The 21708-nt window shown below is 47.0% G+C and overlaps 1 protein-coding gene across 1 annotated transcript; it reads left to right on the forward strand.

Annotated features, from left to right (window-relative positions):
- Positions 1–17359: 17359 nt before the first annotated feature.
- Positions 17360–20136, forward strand: LOC119956438 (protein phosphatase 1 regulatory subunit 15B-like). Its single transcript, XM_038783664.1, has 3 exons — positions 17360–17567; positions 17698–18539; positions 19692–20136. The coding sequence occupies exons 2-3, from the start codon at positions 17718–17720 to the stop codon at positions 19893–19895; spliced, it is 1026 nt and encodes a 341-aa protein (XP_038639592.1). The 5' UTR covers positions 17360–17567; positions 17698–17717; the 3' UTR covers positions 19896–20136.
- The last annotated feature ends 1572 nt before the right edge of the window (positions 20137–21708 follow it).

Raw genomic sequence — 21708 nt, forward strand, 5'->3', positions numbered from 1 at the left:
TCTCACTGGGGGACAGTTCCTGAAGATGCTGACTCTCACTGGGGGACAGTTCCTGAAGGTGCTGACTCTCACTGGGACACAGGTCCTGAAGGTGCTGACTCTCACTGGGACACAGTTCCTGAAGGTGCTGACTCTCACTGGGATACAGTTCCTGAAGGTGCTGACTCTCACTAGGATACAGTTCCTGAAGGTGCTGACTCTCACTGGGGGACAGTTCCTGAAGGTGCTGACTCTCACTGGGACACAGTTCCTGAAGGTGCTGACTCTCACTGGGATACAGTTCCTGAAGGTGCTGACTCTCACTGGGACACAGTTCCTGAAGGTGCTGACTCTCACTGGGGGACAGTTCCTGAAGGTGCTGACTCTCACTGGGACACAGTTCCTGAAGGTGCTGACTCTCACTGGGGGACAGTTCCTGAAGGTGCTGACTCTCTCTCGGACACAGTTCCTGAAGGTGCTGACTCTCACTGGGGGACAGTTCCTGAAGGTGCTGACTCTCACTGGGACACAGTTCCTGAAGGTGCTGACTCTCACTGGGACACAGTTCCTGAAGGTGCTGACTCTCACTGGGATACAGTTCCTGAAGGCGCTGACTCTCACTGGGATACAGTTCCTGAAGGTGCTGACTCTCACTGGGACACAGTTGCTGAAGGTGCTGACTCTCACTGGGACACAGTTCCTGAAGGTGCTGACTCTCACTGGGGGACAGTTCCTGAAGATGTTGACTCTCACTGGGACACAGTTCCTGAAGGTGCTGACTCTCACTGGGGGACAGTTCCTGAAGGTGCTGACTCTCACTGGGACACAGTTCCTGAAGGTGCTGACTCTCTGGGACACAGTTCCTGAAGGTGCTGACTCTCACTGGGACACAGTTCCTGAAGGTGCTGATTCTCACTGGGACACAGTTCCTGAAGGTGCTGACTCTCACTGGGACACAGTTCCTGAAGGTGCTGACTCTCTGGGACACAGTTCCTGAAGGTGCTGACTCTCTCTGGGACACAGTTCCTGAAGGTGCTGACTCTCTCTGGGACACAGTTCCTGAAGGTGCTGACTCTCACTGGGACACAGTTCCTGAAAGTGCTGACTCTCACTGGAACACAGTTCCTGACTCTCTCTGGGACACAGTGCCTGAAGGTGCTGACTCTCACTGGGATACAGTTCCTGAAGGTGCTGACTCTCACTGGAACACAGTTCCTGACTCTCACTGGGATACAGTGCCTGAAGGTGCTGACTCTCACTGGGACACAGTTCCTGAAGGTGCTGACTCTCACTGGAACACAGTTCCTGACTCTCTCTGGGACACAGTTCCTGAAGGTGCTGACTCTCACTGGGGTACAGTTCCTGAAGGTGCTGACTCTCACTGGGACACAGTTCCTGAAGGTGCTGACTCTCACTGTGGGACAGTTCCTGAAGGTGCTGACTCTCACTGGGGTACAGTTCCTGACTCTCTCTGGGACACAGTTCCTGAAGGTGCTGACTCTCACTGGGGTACAGTTCCTGACTCTCACTGGGACACAGTTCCTGAAGGTGCTGACTCTCACTGTGGGACAGTTCCTGAAGGTGCTGACTCTCACTGGGGTACAGTTCCTGACTCTCTCTGGGACACAGTGCCTGAAGGTGCTGACTCTCTCTGGGACACAGTGCCTGAAGGTGCTGACTCTCACTGGGGGACAGTTCCTGCAGACTAGGTGTTATTTTAAACTTGTACTATTTCTCTTTGCAATTCAATTGAGTTGATGACTGCTTTCTGTCTTTTCTGAGATAGACAATTATCTGACTCCGCAGCAGCCCAGACTGTCCCTCGGAGCCAGTATTCCAGGCTCCGGTTCCCAGTACTAGCCTATGGTGGGTCTGGAGATGGGATCATTTGGTGGGTGACATCTGTTTGCAATCAGATAAGATACTAAAGATTTGTAAACAAAATAGAAAAAGAAGCCGCAGTGGTTTATTGGAGAGAAGAATTACAGAGACGGGAGAAACAAACCTAGACTGTTAGGCTGTTACATTCCTGTGGGATTGAAACCCCATCAGTAACAAGAGGCGTTGTTATTCCCAAATAAACATCTTCCCAAATAAACACCGCCCCAAATAAACACCTTCCCAAATAAACATCTCTCCAAATAAACACCTTCCCAAATAAACATCTTCCCAAACAAACACCTTCCCAAATAAACACCGCCCCAAATAAACACCTTCCCAAATAAACATCTTCCCAAATAAACACCGTCCCAAACAAACACCTTCCCAAATAAACACCTTCCCAAATAAACATCTTCCCAAATAAACACCTTCCCAAAATAAACACCTTCCCAAATAAACACCGCCCCAAATAAACACCTTCCGAATAAACACGTTCCCAAACAAACATCTTCCCAAATAAACACCTTCCCAAATAAACACCTTCCCAAATAAACATCTTCCCAAATAAACACTGCCCCAAATAAACACTGCCCCAAATAAACACCTTCCCAAATAAACATCTTGCCTAATAAACACCTTCCCAAATAAACATCTTCCCAAATAAACACCTTCCCAAAATAAACACCGCCCCAAATAAACACCGCCCCAAATAAACATCTTTCCAAATAAACACCTTCCCAAATAAACATCTTCCCAAATAAACACCTTCCCAAATAAACACCTTCCCAAATAAACACCTTCCCAAATAAACACCACCCCAAATAAACACCTTTCGAATAAACACCTTCCCAAATAAACATCTTCCCAAATAAACACCTTCCCAAATAAACATCTTCCCAAATAAACACCGTCCCAAATAAACATCTTCCCAAATAAACACTGCCCCAAATAAACATCTTGCCTAATGAACACCATCCCAAATAAACATCTTGCCCAATATACACCATTCCAAATAAACACCTTCCCAAATAAACACTGTCCCAAATAAACACCTTCCGAAATAAACACCGTGTCAAATAAACACCGGCCCAAATAATCAGCTTCCCAAAAAACCAATGCCCAAATTAATACCGGCCCAAATAAACACCAGCCCAAAGAAATACACTCTCAAATAAACACTGGCCCAAATAAACACCTTCCCAAATAAACACCTTCCAAAATAAACACCTTCCGAAATAAACACTGTGTCAAATAAACACCGGCCCAAATAATCAGCTTCCCAAAAAACCAATGCCCAAATAAATACCGGCCCAAATAAACACTAGCCCAAAGAAACACACTCTCAAATAAACACTGGCCCAAATAAACACTGTCCCAAATAAACACCTTCCCAAATAAACACCTTCCCAAATAAACACCTTCCCTAATAAACACCTTCCCAAATAAACTTCTTCCCAAATAAACCTTCCCAAATAATCACCTTCCCAAAGGAACATCTTCCCAAATAAACACCGTTCCAAATAAACATCTTCCCAAATAAACACCAGCCCAAATAAACATCTTGCCTAATAAACACCATCAAAAATAAACATCTTGCCCAATAAACACCGTTCCAAATAAAAACCTCCCAAATAAACACTGTCCCAAATAAACACCTTCTGAAATAAACACCGCCCAAATAAACACCACCCAAATAAACACTACCCAAATAAACCGTGCCCAAATAAACTCCCACCCCAATAAACACTGCCCGAATAAACACTGCCCAAATAAACACTGCCCAAATAAACACCCAGCCAAATAAACACTGCCCAAATGAACACTACCCAAATAAACACTGCCCAAATAAACACCGCCCAAATAAACACCCTCCCACATAAACACTGCCCAACTAAACACTCCCAAAATAAACACTGCCCAAATAAACACTGCCCAAATAAACACTACCCAAACAAACACTGCCCAAATAAACACCACCCAAATAAACACTACCCAAACAAACACTGCCCAAATAAACACCACCCAAATATACACCACCCAAATAAACTCTGCCCAAATAAACATAGGTCTATATATATCTAAATATGTCTATATAGGTCTATATACATCTTTACAGGTCTTTAAAACACCACCCTAATAAACACAGCCCAAATAAACACTGCCAAATAAACACCACCCAAATAAACACCACCCAACTAAACACCAACCAAATAAACACTGCCCAAATAAACACCACCCAAATAAACACCACCCTAATAAACACAGCCCAAATAAACACCACCCAAATAAACACCACCCAAATAAACACCATCCCAAATAAATACTATCCAAATAATCACCGTCCAAATAAACACTACCCAAATAAACACCGTCCCAAATAAACATCTTCCCAAATAAACACCAGCCCAAATAAACATCTTGCCTAATAAACACCATCAAAAATAAACATCTTGCCCAATAAACACCGTTCCAAATAAACACCTTCCCAAATAAACACTGTCCCAAATAAACACCTTCCGAAATAAACACCGCCCAAATAAACACCACCCAAATAAACACTACCCAAATAAACCGTGCCCAAATAAACTCCCACCCCAATAAACACTGTCCAAATAAACTCCCACCCCAATAAACACTGCCCAAATAAACCATGCCCAAATAAACTCCCACCCCAATAAACACTGCCCGAATAAACACTGCCCAAATAAACACTGCCCAAATAAACACCCAGCCAAATAAACACTGCCCGAATAAACACTGCCCAAATAAACACTGCCCAAATAAACACCCAGCCAAATAAACACTGCCCAAATAAACACTACCCAAATAAACACTGCCCAAATAAACACCGCCCAAATAAACACCCTCCCACATAAACACTGCCCAACTAAACAGTCCCAAAATAAACACTGCCCAAATAAACACTATCCAAATAAACACTGCCCAAATAAACACCGCCCAAATAAACACCCTCCCACATAAACACTGCCCAATTAAACACTCCCAAAATAAACACTACCCAAATAAACACTGCCCAAATAAACACCGTCCCAAATAAATACTGCCCAACTAAACACTGCCAAAATAAACACCCACCCAAATAAACACTACCCAAATAAACACTGCCCAAATAAACACTACCCAAACAAACACTGCCCAAATAAACACCACCCAAATAAACACTGCCCAAATAAACACTACCCAAACAAACACTGCCCAAATAAACACCACCCAAATAAACACTACCCAAATAAACACTGCCTAAATAACACTGCCCAAATAAACACCGCCCAAATAAACACCACTCAAATAAACACCACCCAAATAAACACCACCCAAATAAACACCACCCAAATAAACACTGCCCAAATATACACCGCCCAAATAAACACCACCCAAATAAACACTGCCCAAATAAACACCCTCCCAAATAAACATAGGTCTATATATATCTAAATATGTCTATATAGGTCTATATATGTCTATATACATCTTTACAGGTCTTTAAAACACCACCCAAATAAACACTGCCCAAATAAACACCACCCAAATAAACACCGCCCTAATAAACACAGCACAAATAAACACTGCCAAATAATCACCACCCAAATAAACACTGCCCAAATAAACACTGCCCAAATAAACACTGCCCAAATAAACACTGTCCAAATAAACACTGCCCAAATAAACACTGTCCAAATAAACACTGCCCAAATAAACCATGCCCAAATAAACTCCCACCCCAAAAAACACTGCCCGAATAAACACTGCCCAAATAAACACCCAGCCAAATAAACACCCAGCCAAATAAACACCCAGCCAAATAAACACTGCCCAAATAAACACTGCCCAAATAAACACCGCCCAAATAAACACCTCCCAAATAAGCACTACCCAAATAAACACTGCCCAAATAAACACTGCCCAAATAAACACCCACCCAAATAAACACCCACCCAAATAAACACTACCCAACTAAACACTGCACAAATAAACACCCACACAAATAAACACTATCCAAATAAAAAATATCCAAATAAACACCACCCAAATAAACAATATCCAAATAAACACTGCCCAAATAAACACTGCCCAAATAAACACTGCCCAAATAAACACTGCCCAAATAAACACTGCCCAAATAAACACTGTCCAAATAAACACTGCCCAAATAAACACCACCCAAATAAACACTATCCAAATAAACACTACCCAAATAAACACTGCCCAAATAAACACCCACCCAAATAAACACTACCCAAATAAATACTACCCAAATAAACACTGGCCAAAGAAACACTACCCAAATAAACACTGGCCAAATAAACACCCACCCAAATAAACACTACCCAAACAAACACTGCCCAAATAAACACCACCCAAATAAACACCTCCCAAATAAACGCTGCCGAAATAAACACCGCCCAAATAAACACCACCCAAATAAACACTGCCCAAATAAACCATGCCCAAATAAACTCCCACCCCAAAAAACACTGCCCGAATAAACACTGCCCAAATAAACACCCAGCCAAATAAACACCCAGCCAAATAAACACCCAGCCAAATAAACACTGCCCAAATAAACACTGCCCAAATAAACACCGCCCAAATAAACACCTCCCAAATAAGCACTACCCAAATAAACACTGCCCAAATAAACACTGCCCAAATAAACACCCACCCAAATAAACACCCACCCAAATAAACACTACCCAACTAAACACTGCACAAATAAACACCCACACAAATAAACACTACCCAAATAAACACTGTCCAAATAAACACTGCCCAAATAAACACTGCCCAAATAAACACTACCCAAATAAACACCCACCCAAATAAACACTACCCAACTAAACACTGCACAAATAAACACCCACACAAATAAACACTACCCAAATAAACACTGCCCAAATAAACACCTCCCAAATAAGCACTACCCAAATAAACACTGCCCAAATAAACACTGCCCAAATAAACACCCACCCAAATAAACACCCACCCAAATAAACACTACCCCACTAAACACTGCACAAATAAACAACCACACAAATAAACACTACCCAAATAAACACTGCCCAAATAAACACCCACCCAAATATACACTTCCCAAATAAACACTTCCCAAATAAACACCCACCAAAATAAACACTACCCAAATAAATACTACCCAAATAAACACTGCCCAAATAAACACTGCCCAAATAAACACTGCCCGAATAAACACTGCCCAAATAAACACTGCCCAAATAAACACCCTCCCATATAAACACTGCCCAACTAAACACTCCCAAAATAAACACTGCCCAAATAAACACGATCCAAATAAACACTGCCCAAATAAACACTATCCAAATACAACCCCCCCAAATAAACACCCTCCCAAATAAATACTGCCCAACTAAACACTGCCAAAATAAACACTGTCGAAATAAACACTGCCCAAATATACACCCAAATAAACACAAACGCAAATGAACACCACCCAAATAAACACCCACCCAAATAAACACTGTCCAAATGAACACTGCCCAAATAAACACCGCCCAAATAAACACAAACCCAAATAAACACTGCCCAAATAAACACCCACCCAAAGAAACACTACCCAAATAAATACTACCCAAATAAATACTGGCCAAAGAAACACTACCCAAATAAACACTGGCCAAATAAACACCCACCCAAATAAACACTACCCAAACAAACACTGCCCAAATAAACACCACCCAAATAAACACCTCCCAAATAAACGCTGCCGAAATAAACACCGCCCAAATAAACACCACCCAAATAAACACTGCCCAAATAAACCATGCCCAAATAAACTCCCACCCCAAAAAACACTGCCCGAATAAACACTGCCCAAATAAACACCCAGCCAAATAAACACCCAGCCAAATAAACACCCAGCCAAATAAACACTGCCCAAATAAACACTGCCCAAATAAACACCGCCCAAATAAACACCTCCCAAATAAGCACTACCCAAATAAACACTGCCCAAATAAACACTGCCCAAATAAACACCCACCCAAATAAACACCCACCCAAATAAACACTACCCAACTAAACACTGCACAAATAAACACCCACACAAATAAACACTACCCAAATAAACACTGTCCAAATAAACACTGCCCAAATAAACACTGCCCAAATAAACACTACCCAAATAAACACCCACCCAAATAAACACTACCCAACTAAACACTGCACAAATAAACACCCACACAAATAAACACTACCCAAATAAACACTGCCCAAATAAACACCTCCCAAATAAGCACTACCCAAATAAACACTGCCCAAATAAACACTGCCCAAATAAACACCCACCCAAATAAACACCCACCCAAATAAACACTACCCAACTAAACACTGCACAAATAAACACCCACACAAATAAACACTACCCAAATAAACACTGCCCAAATAAACACCCACCCAAATATACACTTCCCAAATAAACACTTCCCAAATAAACACCCACCAAAATAAACACTACCCAAATAAATACTACCCAAATAAACACTGCCCAAATAAACACTGCCCAAATAAACACTGCCCGAATAAACACTGCCCAAATAAACACTGCCCAAATAAACACCCAGCCAAATAAACACTCCCAAAATAAACGCTGCCCAAATAAACACCCTCCCACATAAACACTGCCCAACTAAACACTCCCAAAATAAACACTGCCCAAATAAACACTATCCAAATAAACACTGCCCAAATAAACACTATCCAAATACAACCCCCCCAAATAAACACCCTCCCAAATAAATACTGCCCAACTAAACACTGCCAAAATAAACACTGTCGAAATAAACACTGCCCAAATATACACCCAAATAAACACAAACGCAAATGAACACCACCCAAATAAACACCCACCCAAATAAACACTGTCCAAATGAACACTGCCCAAATAAACACCGCCCAAATAAACACAAACCCAAATAAACACTGCCCAAATAAACACCACCCAAATAAACACTGCTCAAATAAACACCACCCAAATAACCACCACTCAAATAAACACCGCCCAAATAAACACAACCCAAATAAACACCACCCAAATAAACACAACCCAAATAAACACAACCCAAATAAACACCGCCCAAATAAACACTGCCCAAATAAACACTGCCCAACTAAACACTCCCAAAATAAACACTGCCCAAATAAACACTATCCAAATAAACACTGCCCAAATAAACACTATCCAAATACAACCCCCCCAAATAAACACCCTCCCAAATAAATACTGCCCAACTAAACACTGCCAAAATAAACACTGTCGAAATAAACACTGCCCAAATATACACCCAAATAAACACAAACGCAAATGAACACCACCCAAATAAACACCCACCCAAATAAACACTGTCCAAATGAACACTGCCCAAATAAACACCGCCCAAATAAACACAAACCCAAATAAACACTGCCCAAATAAACACCACCCAAATAAACACTGCTCAAATAAACACCACCCAAATAACCACCACTCAAATAAACACCGCCCAAATAAACACAACCCAAATAAACACCACCCAAATAAACACAACCCAAATAAACACAACCCAAATAAACGCCGCCCAAATAAACACTGCCCAAATAAACACCCACCCAAATAAACACTGCCCAAATAAACACTGTCCTTTTAAACTATGATACTATTTGTGTGTGGGTTTGCATTAGGGGCTGTGTTCAGGGTGGGTCTTGCTTCCCAAAACGTCTATCCTTGTCGAGCCCTTTGCCGCAGGATATGAGTGTTACTGTGAGCGAGCTGGAATTCGAGAGATTCTCCAAGGCCTGTGCAACAATTCCAACTATCCATGTCCAATATCCGTGAGATTTCAGAACAGGTTCAAATTCCCAGGAGAATATCATCACCAGTACGGCATTCCCAGACTGCCTGAAATTACTCAGCCTGATTTTCCCAACTGTTCAACAGATTCCTGAACATCTACAATACAGGAAGTGAGCCTTGGTTTGTTCTTGTCTAAGGTGCTGTTGGAGCGGACTGCACATTCGCTCCCTCTGGTACTGCCCCCCTATTCCTGGATTCCGCTCTCTCCTATACGGGTCAATAATTCATCACATCTCCCTGCTCCATGTGACAGTGACTCCCACATTTTCATTTCTCTGCAAAGAAACCCCATGCACAGTTTGGATCTGGAATGTTAACAACTATTTCCCATGAATGCGCCTTTGTTCTGAACTCACCCCACAAGTCATGACCATGAAACTATTGCGATTGTCATATAAATCCGCCTGGTTCATGAGGGCCACACAGCAATCGGTTCTCTCTGAAATGCTCAGCGAACCGCTCAGTTCAAGGGCAATTAGGGATGGGAAATAAACTCTGCCTCGCCAGCGATGTTTTCACCCCATGAACAAATTTGTCATAAACTCCCACGAGGAGCACGGGGAAACCGTCATTGATTTCCCCGTGGGCCTGGCAAAGTACGAGCTTCCCAGGTAGGGGGTGGAGGCCACCCACAGGGAGTCATTGTCAGCGAACAGAAAGCCGGCCCAAAGCAGGGCCAGGGTGGTCAGTCCTGTCAGAGCCAGTGACACACTGTCAGAACCAGTGAATTCTGTCAGAGCCAGTGATTGCCAGTGAATTCTGTCAGAGCCAGTGATTGCCAGTGAATTCTGTCAGAGCCAGTGACCCCTGTCAGAGCCAGTGACCCCTGTCAGAGCCAGTGACTCCCCGTCAGACCCAGTGATTCCCCGTCAGACCCAGTGACTCGCTGTCAGAGCCAGTGATTCCTATCAGAGCCAGTGATTTGCTGTCAGAGCCAGTGACCCCTGTCAGAGCCAGTGACCCCCTGTCAGAGCCAGTGACCCCTGTCAGAGCCAGTGACCCCCTGTCAGAGCCAGGATTCTCCCCTACCCGGCGGGGTGTCCCAGCGTGTCAGAGTGGTGTGAACCACTCCGGCGTCAGAGCACATTGAGGGGCTAGGCCCGCGCCGGAGTGCTTCCCACTCCGCCGGCTGGCAGGAACAGCATTTGGCGCCACGCCAGCCGGGGCCGAAAGGCCTTCGCCGGCCGGTGTAGGTCCGCCGCATTCGCCGGAGCGTCAGCAGCTGCTGATGTCATACCGCCACATGCGCAGGGGATGGCGTCCCGATCACGGGCCAGGCTACCGTGGGGGCACCTTCCTGGGTCAGATCCCCCTCCCCAGGACCCCGGAGCCCGCCCGCGCCGCCAATCCTGCCGGTAAGGTAGGTGTTTAATCCATGCCGGCGGGAGAGACCAGTCAGCGGCGGGATTCCGGCCCATTGTGGGCTGGAGAATCGCCGTGGGAGGCCCGCCGACTGGCGCGGTGCGATTCCCGCCCCCGCCGAATCTCCCGGGGGGGGGGGCGGAGAATTCTGGACAAGGCGGGGGCGGGATTGAAGCCAGCCCTGGTTGATTCTCCGACCCCCCGGGGGGTGGGGGTGGAGGGTAGGAGAATCCCGCCCCAGTTGTCTTTTCCGTATTCCAGTGACAGGATTTCACCAGTGAAGGCACACTGCTGTGTGTTTGAATATATCCACAAACCATACAAGGCAGAGACAGAGCAAGCTTCCTTGTTCTCATTCTGAGCCAGGTTAGATACAGAGTAAAGCTCACTCTACACTGTCCCCATCAAACACTCCCAGGACAGGTACAGCACGGGGTTAGATACAGAGTAAAGCTCCCTCTACACTGTCCCCATCAAACACTCCCAGGACAGGTACAGCACGGGGTTAGATACAGAGTAAAGCTCCCTCTACACTGTCCCCATCAAACACTCCCAGGACAGGTACAGCACGGGGTTAGATACAGAGTAAAGCTCCCTCTACACTGTCCCCATCAAACACTCACAGGACAGGTACAGCACGGGGTTAGATACAGAGTAAAGCTCCCTCTGCACTGTCCCCATCAAACACTCCCAGGACAGGTACAGCACGGGGTTAGATACAGAGTAAAGCTCCCTCTACACTGTCCCCATCAAACACTCCCAGGACAGGTACAGCACAGGGTTAGATACAGAGTAAAGCTCCCTCTACACTGTCCCCATCAAACACTCCCAGGACAGGTACAGCACGGGGTTAGATACAGAGTAAAGCTCCCTCTACACTGTCCCCATCAAACACTCCCAGGACAGGTACAGCACGGGGTTAGATACAGAGTAAAGCTCCCTCTACACTGTCCCCATCAAACACTCCCAGGACAGGTACAGCACGGGTTAGATACAGAGTAAAGCTCCCTCTACACTGTCCCCATCAAACACTCCCAGGACAGGTACAGCATGGGGTTAGATACAGAGTAAAGCTCCCTCTACACTGTCCCCATCAAACACTCCCAGGACAGGTACAGCACAGTGTTTATTGAGAGTGAAGCTCCCTCTGATGGATTGTCTGTATATTGCGACCAAGGTTGGTGTATTGACGTTCCCTCACTCTGTAACTCTGCTGTAACTCTATCAGGTTAATTAGTGCTGTTGGGGAATCTGACATTAGTGACTTCAGTCTGAGCTGCTCCAGGATTTGTCCAGCAGCGGAAATGCACTGACCCCTGCTGTTCAAATTGTGATCCTGCTTCCAACAGCCAGTTGGGGGAAGGCAGGGTGGGGGGGGCTCCTAGGGTAGGGCAGGCAGGGCCGGGGGTGTGGAGGCAGGAGGGGGTAGTCCCGGGCTGGGGGAAGGCAGGGTGGGGGGGGGGGGGGGGTCCTAGGGTAGGGCAGGCAGGGCTGGGGGGGGGGGGGGTGTCCTGGGGTGGGGGAGGCAGGAGGGGGTAGTCCCGGGGTTGGGGTCCTGGGGTGGGGCAGGCAGGGTGGGGGGGGAGGGTAGTCTTGGGGTGGGGGAGGCAGGGTGGGGGGGGAGGGTAGTCTTGGGGTGGGGGAGGCAGGAGGGGGTAGTCCCGGGGTGGGGGTCCTGGGGTGGGGCAGGCAGGGTGGGGGGGGGGGGGGGGGGGGGGGGGGGGGGTAGTCTTGGGGTGGGGGAGGCAGGGTAACGGAATAATGTAACGGGAGTGACAATGTGTAACTGGAATTGAGCAACAGTGAGAAGTGAGGTTGAAATGATAAAACCGACTTTGCACCAATGTTGCGGTTTCGGTGAGAGTTGAAAATGAAAGTGATACAGGGGCAGAGCCTGAAAGTAACAGAGAACTGAGTTACTATCTCTTACTACACTATATCACACTATGACAAATCTGATATTTGTCAGAGGGATGGCCAATGATACCCACTCTGCTGCCAAGCAACTTCTACAGATGCACCATAGAAAACATTCTTTCTGGTTGTATCACAGCTTGGTATGGAGCCTGCTCTGCCCAAGACCGCAGGAAACTACAAAAGGTCGTGAATGTAGCCCAGTCCATCACGCAAACCAGCCTCCCATCCATGGACTCTATCTATAATTCCCGCTGCCTCAGAAAGGCAGCCAGCATAATTAAGTAAGAAGTCTTACAACACCAGGTTAAAGTCCAACATGTTTGTTTCAAACACGAGCTTTCGGAGCACTGCTCCTTCCTCAGGTGAAGGAGCTGCGCTCCGAAAGCTCATGTTTGAAATAAACATGTTGGACTTTAACCTGGTGTTGTAAGACTTCTTATTGTGCTCACCCCAGTCCAACGCCGGCATCGCCACATCATAGCATAATTAAGGACCCCACGCACCCCGGACATACTCTCTCCCACCTTCTTCCGTCAGGAAAAAGATACCAAAGTTTGAGGTCACGTACCAACCGACTCAAGAACAGCTTCTTCCCTGCTGCCATCAGACGTTTGAATGGACCTAGCTCGTATTAAGTTGATCTTTTCTCTACACCTTGCTCTAGCTGTAACATTATATTCTGCAGTCTCTCCTTCCTTCCCTATGCACGGTATGCATTGTTTGTACAGCATGCAAGAAACAATACTTTTCACTGTATACTAATACACGTGACAATAATAAATCAAATCAAATCAAAACAAACAGGGAGAGAGCAGGAATGGACCCAGTAACTGCCCACTGCCCAGGGTGGGCAGGACGAAGGTGAACAATCTCCGTGAGGGTGGTCAAGCTGCAAACTGGGTATGAGTGTGTTGAGGCAATGAGAATCCGTGCCAGGCTGCAGGGTCTCAGCCATGTACCTGCTCCATTTTTAAAATTCCAGTAAACGCTTGACATTTCGTAGGAAACCCTTGATGGCTTCCCCTCAGCGACCCGGTGTGACCCTGTGTGACTCCTGAACATTGTCCAGGTTGTGGTTTCGCTCTGGGTAAATTGAAATAAAAATACTGATTCGCAAATCTAAAATAGAGCGGGTTAAGGTGCAGTCAGACATTTCCACAAGGCCTCAGGCGGGACTGACAAAGACAGAGGTCCCTGGGTGATGAAAGGAGTAGAGAGTAAGATGAAGCAGAAAAACGTTGTGGATGAAAAATGTCAGCTTGATAATTGAGAAGCAGAGTGAACACAGAAAGATCAGAGAGGGGGAATCAAACACCAAACAAAGGGGGAAAGGAGCTGAAACAAACCTGTTGGACTTTAACCTGGTGTTCTAAGACTTCTTACTGTGACCAAAGAAAGTGTATGAGGAGAGACTGCCAGCTGACATAAAGGATAATCCAACAGTGTCTGAAATCAAAAGAGAAAATGCTGGAAAATCTCAGCAGGTTTGGCAGCATCTGTAGGGAGAGAAAAGAGCTAACGTTTCGAGTCCAGATGACCTTTGTCAAAGCTCTAGGGCATAGAAAGTGGGAGATATTTACACGCCCACTTATAAATATGTTTATAAATATATAATATCTCCCACTTTCTATGTCTTTTAGCTTTGACAAAGGGTCATCTGGACTTGAAACATTAGCTCTTTTCTCGCGTACTCCTGTACCCAATGCTGATGAAGGCAAACATTCTTCATGCCTTCTTAATCACCTTGGCCACCTGTATTGCCACTTTTAGGGAACTGCGGACCTGCATGCCCAGATCCCTCTACATGTTAATGTCCTGAAGGGTTCTGCCATTTACAGTATAATTCATACCTAGATTTGATCCTCCAAAATGCATCACCTCGCATTTGCCCGGATTAAACTCCATCTGCCATTTCTGTGCCCAAGTCTCCAATTTATTTATATCATGCTGTATCCTCTGACAATCCTCGGCACTATCAGCAAATCCCGCCAATCTTCGTGTCATCCATAAACTTACTGATCAGACCGCCCATATTTTCCTCCAGATCATTTATATATACTACAAATAGAGGTTCCAGTACTGATCTCTACGGAACACCACTAGCTACAGATCTCCATTCTGAAAAATACCCTTCCACCGCTACTCTCTGTCTTCGATAACCAAGCCAGTTCTGTATCCATCTCGCCAGCCCATCCCGAATCCCATGTGATTGTAGTTTTTGTACCAGTGCATATATGTGGATAAATCACTGAGGGGGGCAGGGCAGTTTGAGAAAGCCGTCAATAATGTATTTGGGATCCTGGGCTTTACAAATGGCGGGAACGAGATCACAAGGGAGATATGATGACCCTTCACAAAACATTGGGTCAGTCTGAGCTGGGGTATTGTGACCAATTCAGGGCACAATGCATTACCAAGGACATGAAGGCATCAGAGAGGATGCAGCAAAGATTGATGAGAATGATTCGCGGGATGTGGAACTTCAGGTATGTAGCTAGGTTGAAGAAGTGGTGACTGTATTCCTTGGAGCAGGTTGCAAGGAGATTTGATGGAGATATTCACAATCACCAGGGATCTGGACAGAGTATGTTGGGGAAAAACTGTACCCATCGGTGCAAAGTCCGAGAATGAGAAGGCACAGATTGAAAGTAATTGGTAAAAGTGGTGATGGAGACAGGAGGAAAGATGTTTTTCACACAGGGAGTGTTTGGGATCTGGAATGTGCTGCTGGAGAGTGAGGGCGGCACGATAACACAGTGGTTAGCACTGTAGTTTCACAACGCAAGGTCCCAGGTTCGATTCCCGGCTTGGGTCACTGTCTGTGCGGAGTCTGCACGTTCTCCTGTGTCTGCGTGGGTTTCCTCCGGGTGCTCCGGTTTCCTCCCATAAGTCCCGAAAGACGTGCTGTTAGGTGAATTGGACATTCTGAATTCTCCCTCTGTGACCCGAACAGGCGCTGGAGTGTGGCGACTGGGGGCTTTTCACAGTAGCTTCATTGCAGAATTAATGTCAGCCTACTTAACCGCAGATTGCACCACTTCACGGGCTGGCCAGATACCTGCCACTTTTGCTGCACTCCCTTTTTGATTTCTTGACATTGTTGTTGTTGAGGTTTTCGTTGCATTTCAGCCTCACGCATCCGGTGTGGAGGGGGGTGGGGAAAGCGGAGGACCTCCTCGTGAACCTGCTCCTGGGCCTGGCCAAACTTGCCATTTATAGGTCCAGGCAGCGGACAACCGAGGGGGGTCATCCGGTGTGGCCGGCTGCCCATCTTCCGTGGCCTCGTTCGCGGCCGGGTGTCTCTGGAACGGGAGCATGTGGTGTCCATGGGCACACTCGAAGCCTTCCCCGCTCGGTGGACGCTGCAAGTGTTGGACTCCCTTATCGACCCCGATTGTCACACTTTGTGGTTAAGTTTTCGTTTTCCTTCTTGTTCTTTTTGGGCCGTGCTCTGCTCGTTGTTTTGGAGCACCTCCCTTTTGTATATTTTTCCATCACTTTGTGTTCTTTTATTTAGTTTACACAGTGAGCCTGTATAAGCGGCGGATGCCAGATTAACTCCAGCTGCCTGTAAATAAATGTAGCAGCTTCACTTCACCAAAAAACACACAAAAAAACAAAGCACGCGTAAAAACAGAGAGAAAAACGATTTTGTTTTGCCTTTTCAGCCCGGCCTTGTAAAAGGTTAATGTCAGCCTACTTGTGACAATAATAAAGATTATTAATTACAGGTTAGTTCAATCCAGGCTTTCCAATTATTATTGGAAAAGGAGAATACACAGAGTGGATGGTAGAGAAAGGGCCAGCAGGGTCAGAATGGGCTGAATGGCCTGTTCCTGTAACCAGGAAGTGCTGGACAGAGGTTTGGAATGGGGGGGGGGGGGGGGGTTCCCGGTCTTTCCCGGAGATTCCCGGATATGTTTCAATTTCTTTTCCGGTGACGTCGAGAAAGGGGCGGGGCCGGTCCGTGATTGGCTGTCGGTCCGTGATTGGCTGTCGGTGACGTCAATGCCGGCTATAAAGGCGGGGCTCCGGGGCCGGAGCAGCATTTACCCCAGAGACAGACAACAAAGCAGAAACCAGACCAGACCCCCGGGAGCAGAGACCCAGAGAGAGACCCAGACACAGACCGAGAGAGAGACCCAGAGACCCAGAGAGAGAGAGAGAGAGAGAGAGACCCAGCCACAGACCCAGAGAGAGAGCAGAGAGCCCGGGAGCAGAGACCCAGCCACAGACCCAGAGACCAGACACCCGGGAGCAGAGACCCAGACCCAGAGCCAGAGCGAGAGCGAGAGACCCAGAGAGAGACCCAGCCACAGACCGAGAGAGAGACCCAGAGAGAGAGAGAGAGAGAGCCCGGGAACAGAGAGAGACCCAGAAAGAGAGAGAGAGAGAGACCCAGCCACAGACCCAGAGACGGAGGCAGCACCGAGAGCCGGAGACCGACAGCACAGAGACGGAGATGAGCCGCACCCACAACTCCCACCCGGGCAGCACAACCTTCTGGAATTACCTTCCACCGGCTGACAAGTGGCACCAACAGGTACGTGAGGGAGGGGACCGCTCTCTTCTAGCACAGGCTGGATGGGCCGAATGACCTCTTACTGAGCTGTGAGGATAGAGGGTCTGGGTTGATTGTTTAAAGATAATTGATTTGTCTCTTTCTGTTCCAGATCAGTCTCGAGTTCCTGCCATGGCCCTGAGCACAGCAGCAGCGATGATGGGCAACCTGCTGGCTCCTTACTGCTACAACCCACACCTGGCACAGGTATTGCAGAGGAGCAGCTTCAGTCACCCTCCCTCTAGTCCCAGCAGCAATGACATGGCAGCTATGGGAAGCAGAAAGGCTAACACTCACCTCCAGAAGGATCGTCTTGACGCCTTGTCTGGGAGCGGAGGAGTTGCCCTCCTGTGGTGGGTGGGTGAAGACCAGATGGAGTCGGACCATCGGAGAGACGTTCCATCCATTTGTACAAATCCATTCATTCTGTCCATCAGCATGGAGCAGACCGGCTGGTCCCCAGACCAGACCAGCCGGTCATTGGGTCAGGAAGATGAGCAGGCTCTTTCTGATTGGCTCAGTGATACTGAGGAGAGTGATTGGTCTGTCAATAGTGAAGATGATTCATCAGATGATGAGCAAGAGAATGATGAAAATGAAGCCAATGACCTTTGGAACTCATTTATTGACCATGATCCCTACAATCCCATGAACTTTTCCGCCTCCACTGGGCGCCAGTCTGTGGACCAGAATAAGAAACTTGCTGAAGATTCTGAAAATGATAAACAGAGCGATTCATATTTACAAAACCCTGATCCTTGTAACCTACTGAATACTTCTGTCCACACTCTGACTAACGGAGCCACTGACAACAGAATAATGGACGGTGTCCAAAACGCTGAGATGTTGGAGGAGGTGACAGCAGCCAATCCCAGTCTCTGTGAAAATGAACACTGCTCGACACCAACTGTGAAACCAGGAGCCTGTCCGCTGCAGGGAAAAACTCTCAAAAAGGTGGGTTTCCGTGATCCAAGAGGCATTTAATTCACCCTCATAGGTTACCATCCAGGCTTTAAAACTGATTGGGAGATGCTGCAGCATCTGGGTGACTTGTTTCTATGCAAGTAATAATAACAATCTTTATTATTGTCACAAGTAGGCTTACATTAACACTGCAATGAAGTTACTGTGACAATCATCTATTTGCCACACACTGCCACCTGTTCGGGTACACTGAGGGAGAATTCAGAATGTCCAGTTCACCTAACAGCACGTCTTTCGGGACTTGTGGGAGGAAACCGGAGCACCCGGAGGAAACCCACGCAGACACTGGGAGAACGTGTAGACTCCGCACAGACAGTGACCCAAGCTGGGGTCCCTGGAGCTGGGAAGGGGAAAATTCTGTGGTAATTCATTAAAATGTATTCCTGTCCCGGCTGGCATGGTGGTGCAGTGGTTAGCGCTGCTGCCTCACGGCACTGAGGATCTGGGTTCAATCTTGGCCCTTGGTCACTGTGGAGATTGCACTTTCTCCCCGTGTCTGTGTGGGTCTCGCCCTCACAACCCAAAGATGTGAAAGTTTGGTGGATTGACCACTAAATTGGCCCTTTAATTGTGGAAAAAAATTGGACACTCTAAATTATATTTAAATGTATTGCTGTCCCAGCATTTCCTGTTGAAACTCTGTCCTATCACCCGATGAAGGAGCAGTGCTCCAAAAGCTAGTGATTCCAAACACACCTGTCGGACTTTAACCTGGTGTTGTAAGAGTTCTGACTATCAGCTGAGGACTGCCTGTGGAGAAGGTTATCCAGCCCCACCCCAAAGAGCGGGGCGGGGGGGGGGGGGAGAAGCTGGCACAGAGAGAAATACTTGTAATGATTTGCTGACTCAATAAGGCGGTGTTGGAATGAGTGACTCAGCTGATGTAATGTTGTGGTAACATAACCTGCTCGTGACTCAGACTGCATGACCTCTCTCTGATTCTCACGTTGAACACTTCCTGCCTTGATAGAACCAGCATCAGAAGCAGGTTCCCCCCCCGCCTTTCCAACACAGCCTACGGCTGGCGTTTGGTCCTGGCTGGGCTCAGCACTCAGATCCTGTCTCGTGCAGCCACTAGATTGAGATGATTCATATAAAGTGACTGTTTATCTGCTCCTCCAGGTCCGCTTCTCTCCTGTGGTCACAGTGCACCCGATGATCGTGTGGGATTTTGCCTATCGAGCAGCACGGAGGGGTCCATGGGAACAGTGTGCACGGGATCGAAGTAGGTTCCAACGCCGCATCGCGGAGGCTGAAGCGGTGATTGCCTCGTGTTTTGAACGTGACCATAGGGAAGCTGTGTGGAGAAAACTTTCTGCTGTTTAAACCAGAAAACAACATGGGCAGACCTGTGTGGATGGAGAAACCGGGGAGGAAGACCATAGCTGTAAAGGCTAATTATCGTGCTGAGGTGGCAAAAGAGTCTTCACAATGCAAACATTTTTGATAATTGTGGTTTTATTTGATTGATTATTCAGAAGTTATTTTTGACAATTTTGCTCTGTCCAGTTTTTTGGACAATATGAAGGTTTATATAATTTAGTCAATAAATGTTCTTTATGACTGATTTTGTTCTGGTCCTTGTCTGAAGTAAAATATAACAAAGGACGGAATCTGTACCTGGGGCGAGGGCAGGAATGACACCACAAGTAGTCTTCCAACAGCTCCAGGTAAGCTCCACTCTGTCATTTGCTGCTCAGGAGTGGATATTACACAGCGGGGTGTGTTTGACTAATTCCATAATCAGTGATAACCCAGTCTCTCACTTTATTTTTACAAATGTTCATTAATCAAAATACACAATTCTCACACAGCCTTGCAATAAAATGCTCAAAATAAGGTAATTTTCAGATTCTGCAGGGCACCTGTTGAGGAGAGCGAGACGTTCAATCTCCTTTAGCAGAAACTCCTGCATTTCCATAATTTATCTACAGGTTTTAAATTAATTTGTAAAATATTGCAGAATTTCCTAGTACAGTGTAAAGCAGACAGGAACCCAGTCATTCCTGACCATCGTGCGAGTCAGAGCTGTTTACATTGATCACGCACCAACTCAGACAATCTTACATGCAATATAAACAAGGACACCCAGGTATTTTAGCCGGGATGGGTATCACAGCAGCCCCTTGTTCACATGTACATTGGGGGTTTGAACCCAAGGATGGAGAACAAGTGCACTGCTATCCAGTCCCTATTTGATATATTCATAGGTAGTTTATAAAGCTTAACACGGAACTCAAAGGATGTGAGGAGCTCTGACTTGATATCATAACTAGCTCTCAATCTGAAATAATCCTTTGGAAAGGATGAAGACTCTGATCCTGTGGTTATGGGGAGAGGCCGGCTGCATCTGGCTGCTTCTCTCCAGGATTTGTATCGTGGCTGAGTGACTCTGTCTGGTCACCTCGGCTGGGTGCACGTTCCAGTGTCTCCACCTCCGGCTGCACCTGGGCTGGTTCATTCACTGGAGCACGTACGTCTGGAAAAATTAACACATTTATCAAAGACACAGAAATAAATGCTCAACATTCAGAAAATCACTGGTCAGTCCCATCAAAGAAATCGGGAGCAGGAAACCTGGCCCAGTGGTGTCAACATTATCATCTTCCTCCGGGCCCTCCCTCGCTATCAAAGATGATGCGTTTCTGCTGCGGCTCCATAGGCTGAGATAGTAATTTCAATGCACCAACTTTAGCCTCTGTGTCACGTGGGGGAAGGCAGTGCTGGGGGAGTCTGGGGGGATGATGGAGGCGGTGCTGGGGGATGATGGAGGTGGTGCTGGGGGAGTCTGGGGGATGATGGAGGTGGTGCTGGGGGAGTCTGGGGGATGATGGAGGCGGTGCTGGGGGATGATGGAGGTGGTGCTGGGGGAGTCTGTGGGATGATGGAGGTGGTGCTGGGGGAGTCTGGGGGATGATGGAGGCGGTGCTGGGGGATGATGGAGGTGGTGCTGGGGGATGATGGAGGTGGTGCTGGGGGATGATGGAGGTGGTGCTGGGGGAGTCTGGGGATGATGGAGGTGGTGCTGGGGGAGTCTGGGGGATGATGGAGGTGGTGCTGGGGGATGATGGAGACGGTGCTGGGGGATGATGGAGGCGGTGCTGGGGGAGTCTGGTGGATGATGGAGGCGGTGCTGGGG

The sequence above is a fragment of the Scyliorhinus canicula genome, chromosome 23, assembly GCF_902713615.1.
Source record: "Scyliorhinus canicula chromosome 23, sScyCan1.1, whole genome shotgun sequence".
In the NCBI taxonomy this organism is placed as follows: domain Eukaryota; kingdom Metazoa; phylum Chordata; class Chondrichthyes; order Carcharhiniformes; family Scyliorhinidae; genus Scyliorhinus; species Scyliorhinus canicula.

Excerpts from the sequence above, each read along its gene's own strand:
- LOC119956438 (XM_038783664.1), top strand. The coding sequence starts at position 17,718 with ATGGCCCTGAGCACAGCAGCAGCGATGATGGGCAACCTGCTGGCTCCT. Across the intron at positions 18,540-19,691 it reads AGGGAAAAACTCTCAAAAAG|GTCCGCTTCTCTCCTGTGGT; the intron begins GTGGGTTTCCGT and ends CTGCTCCTCCAG.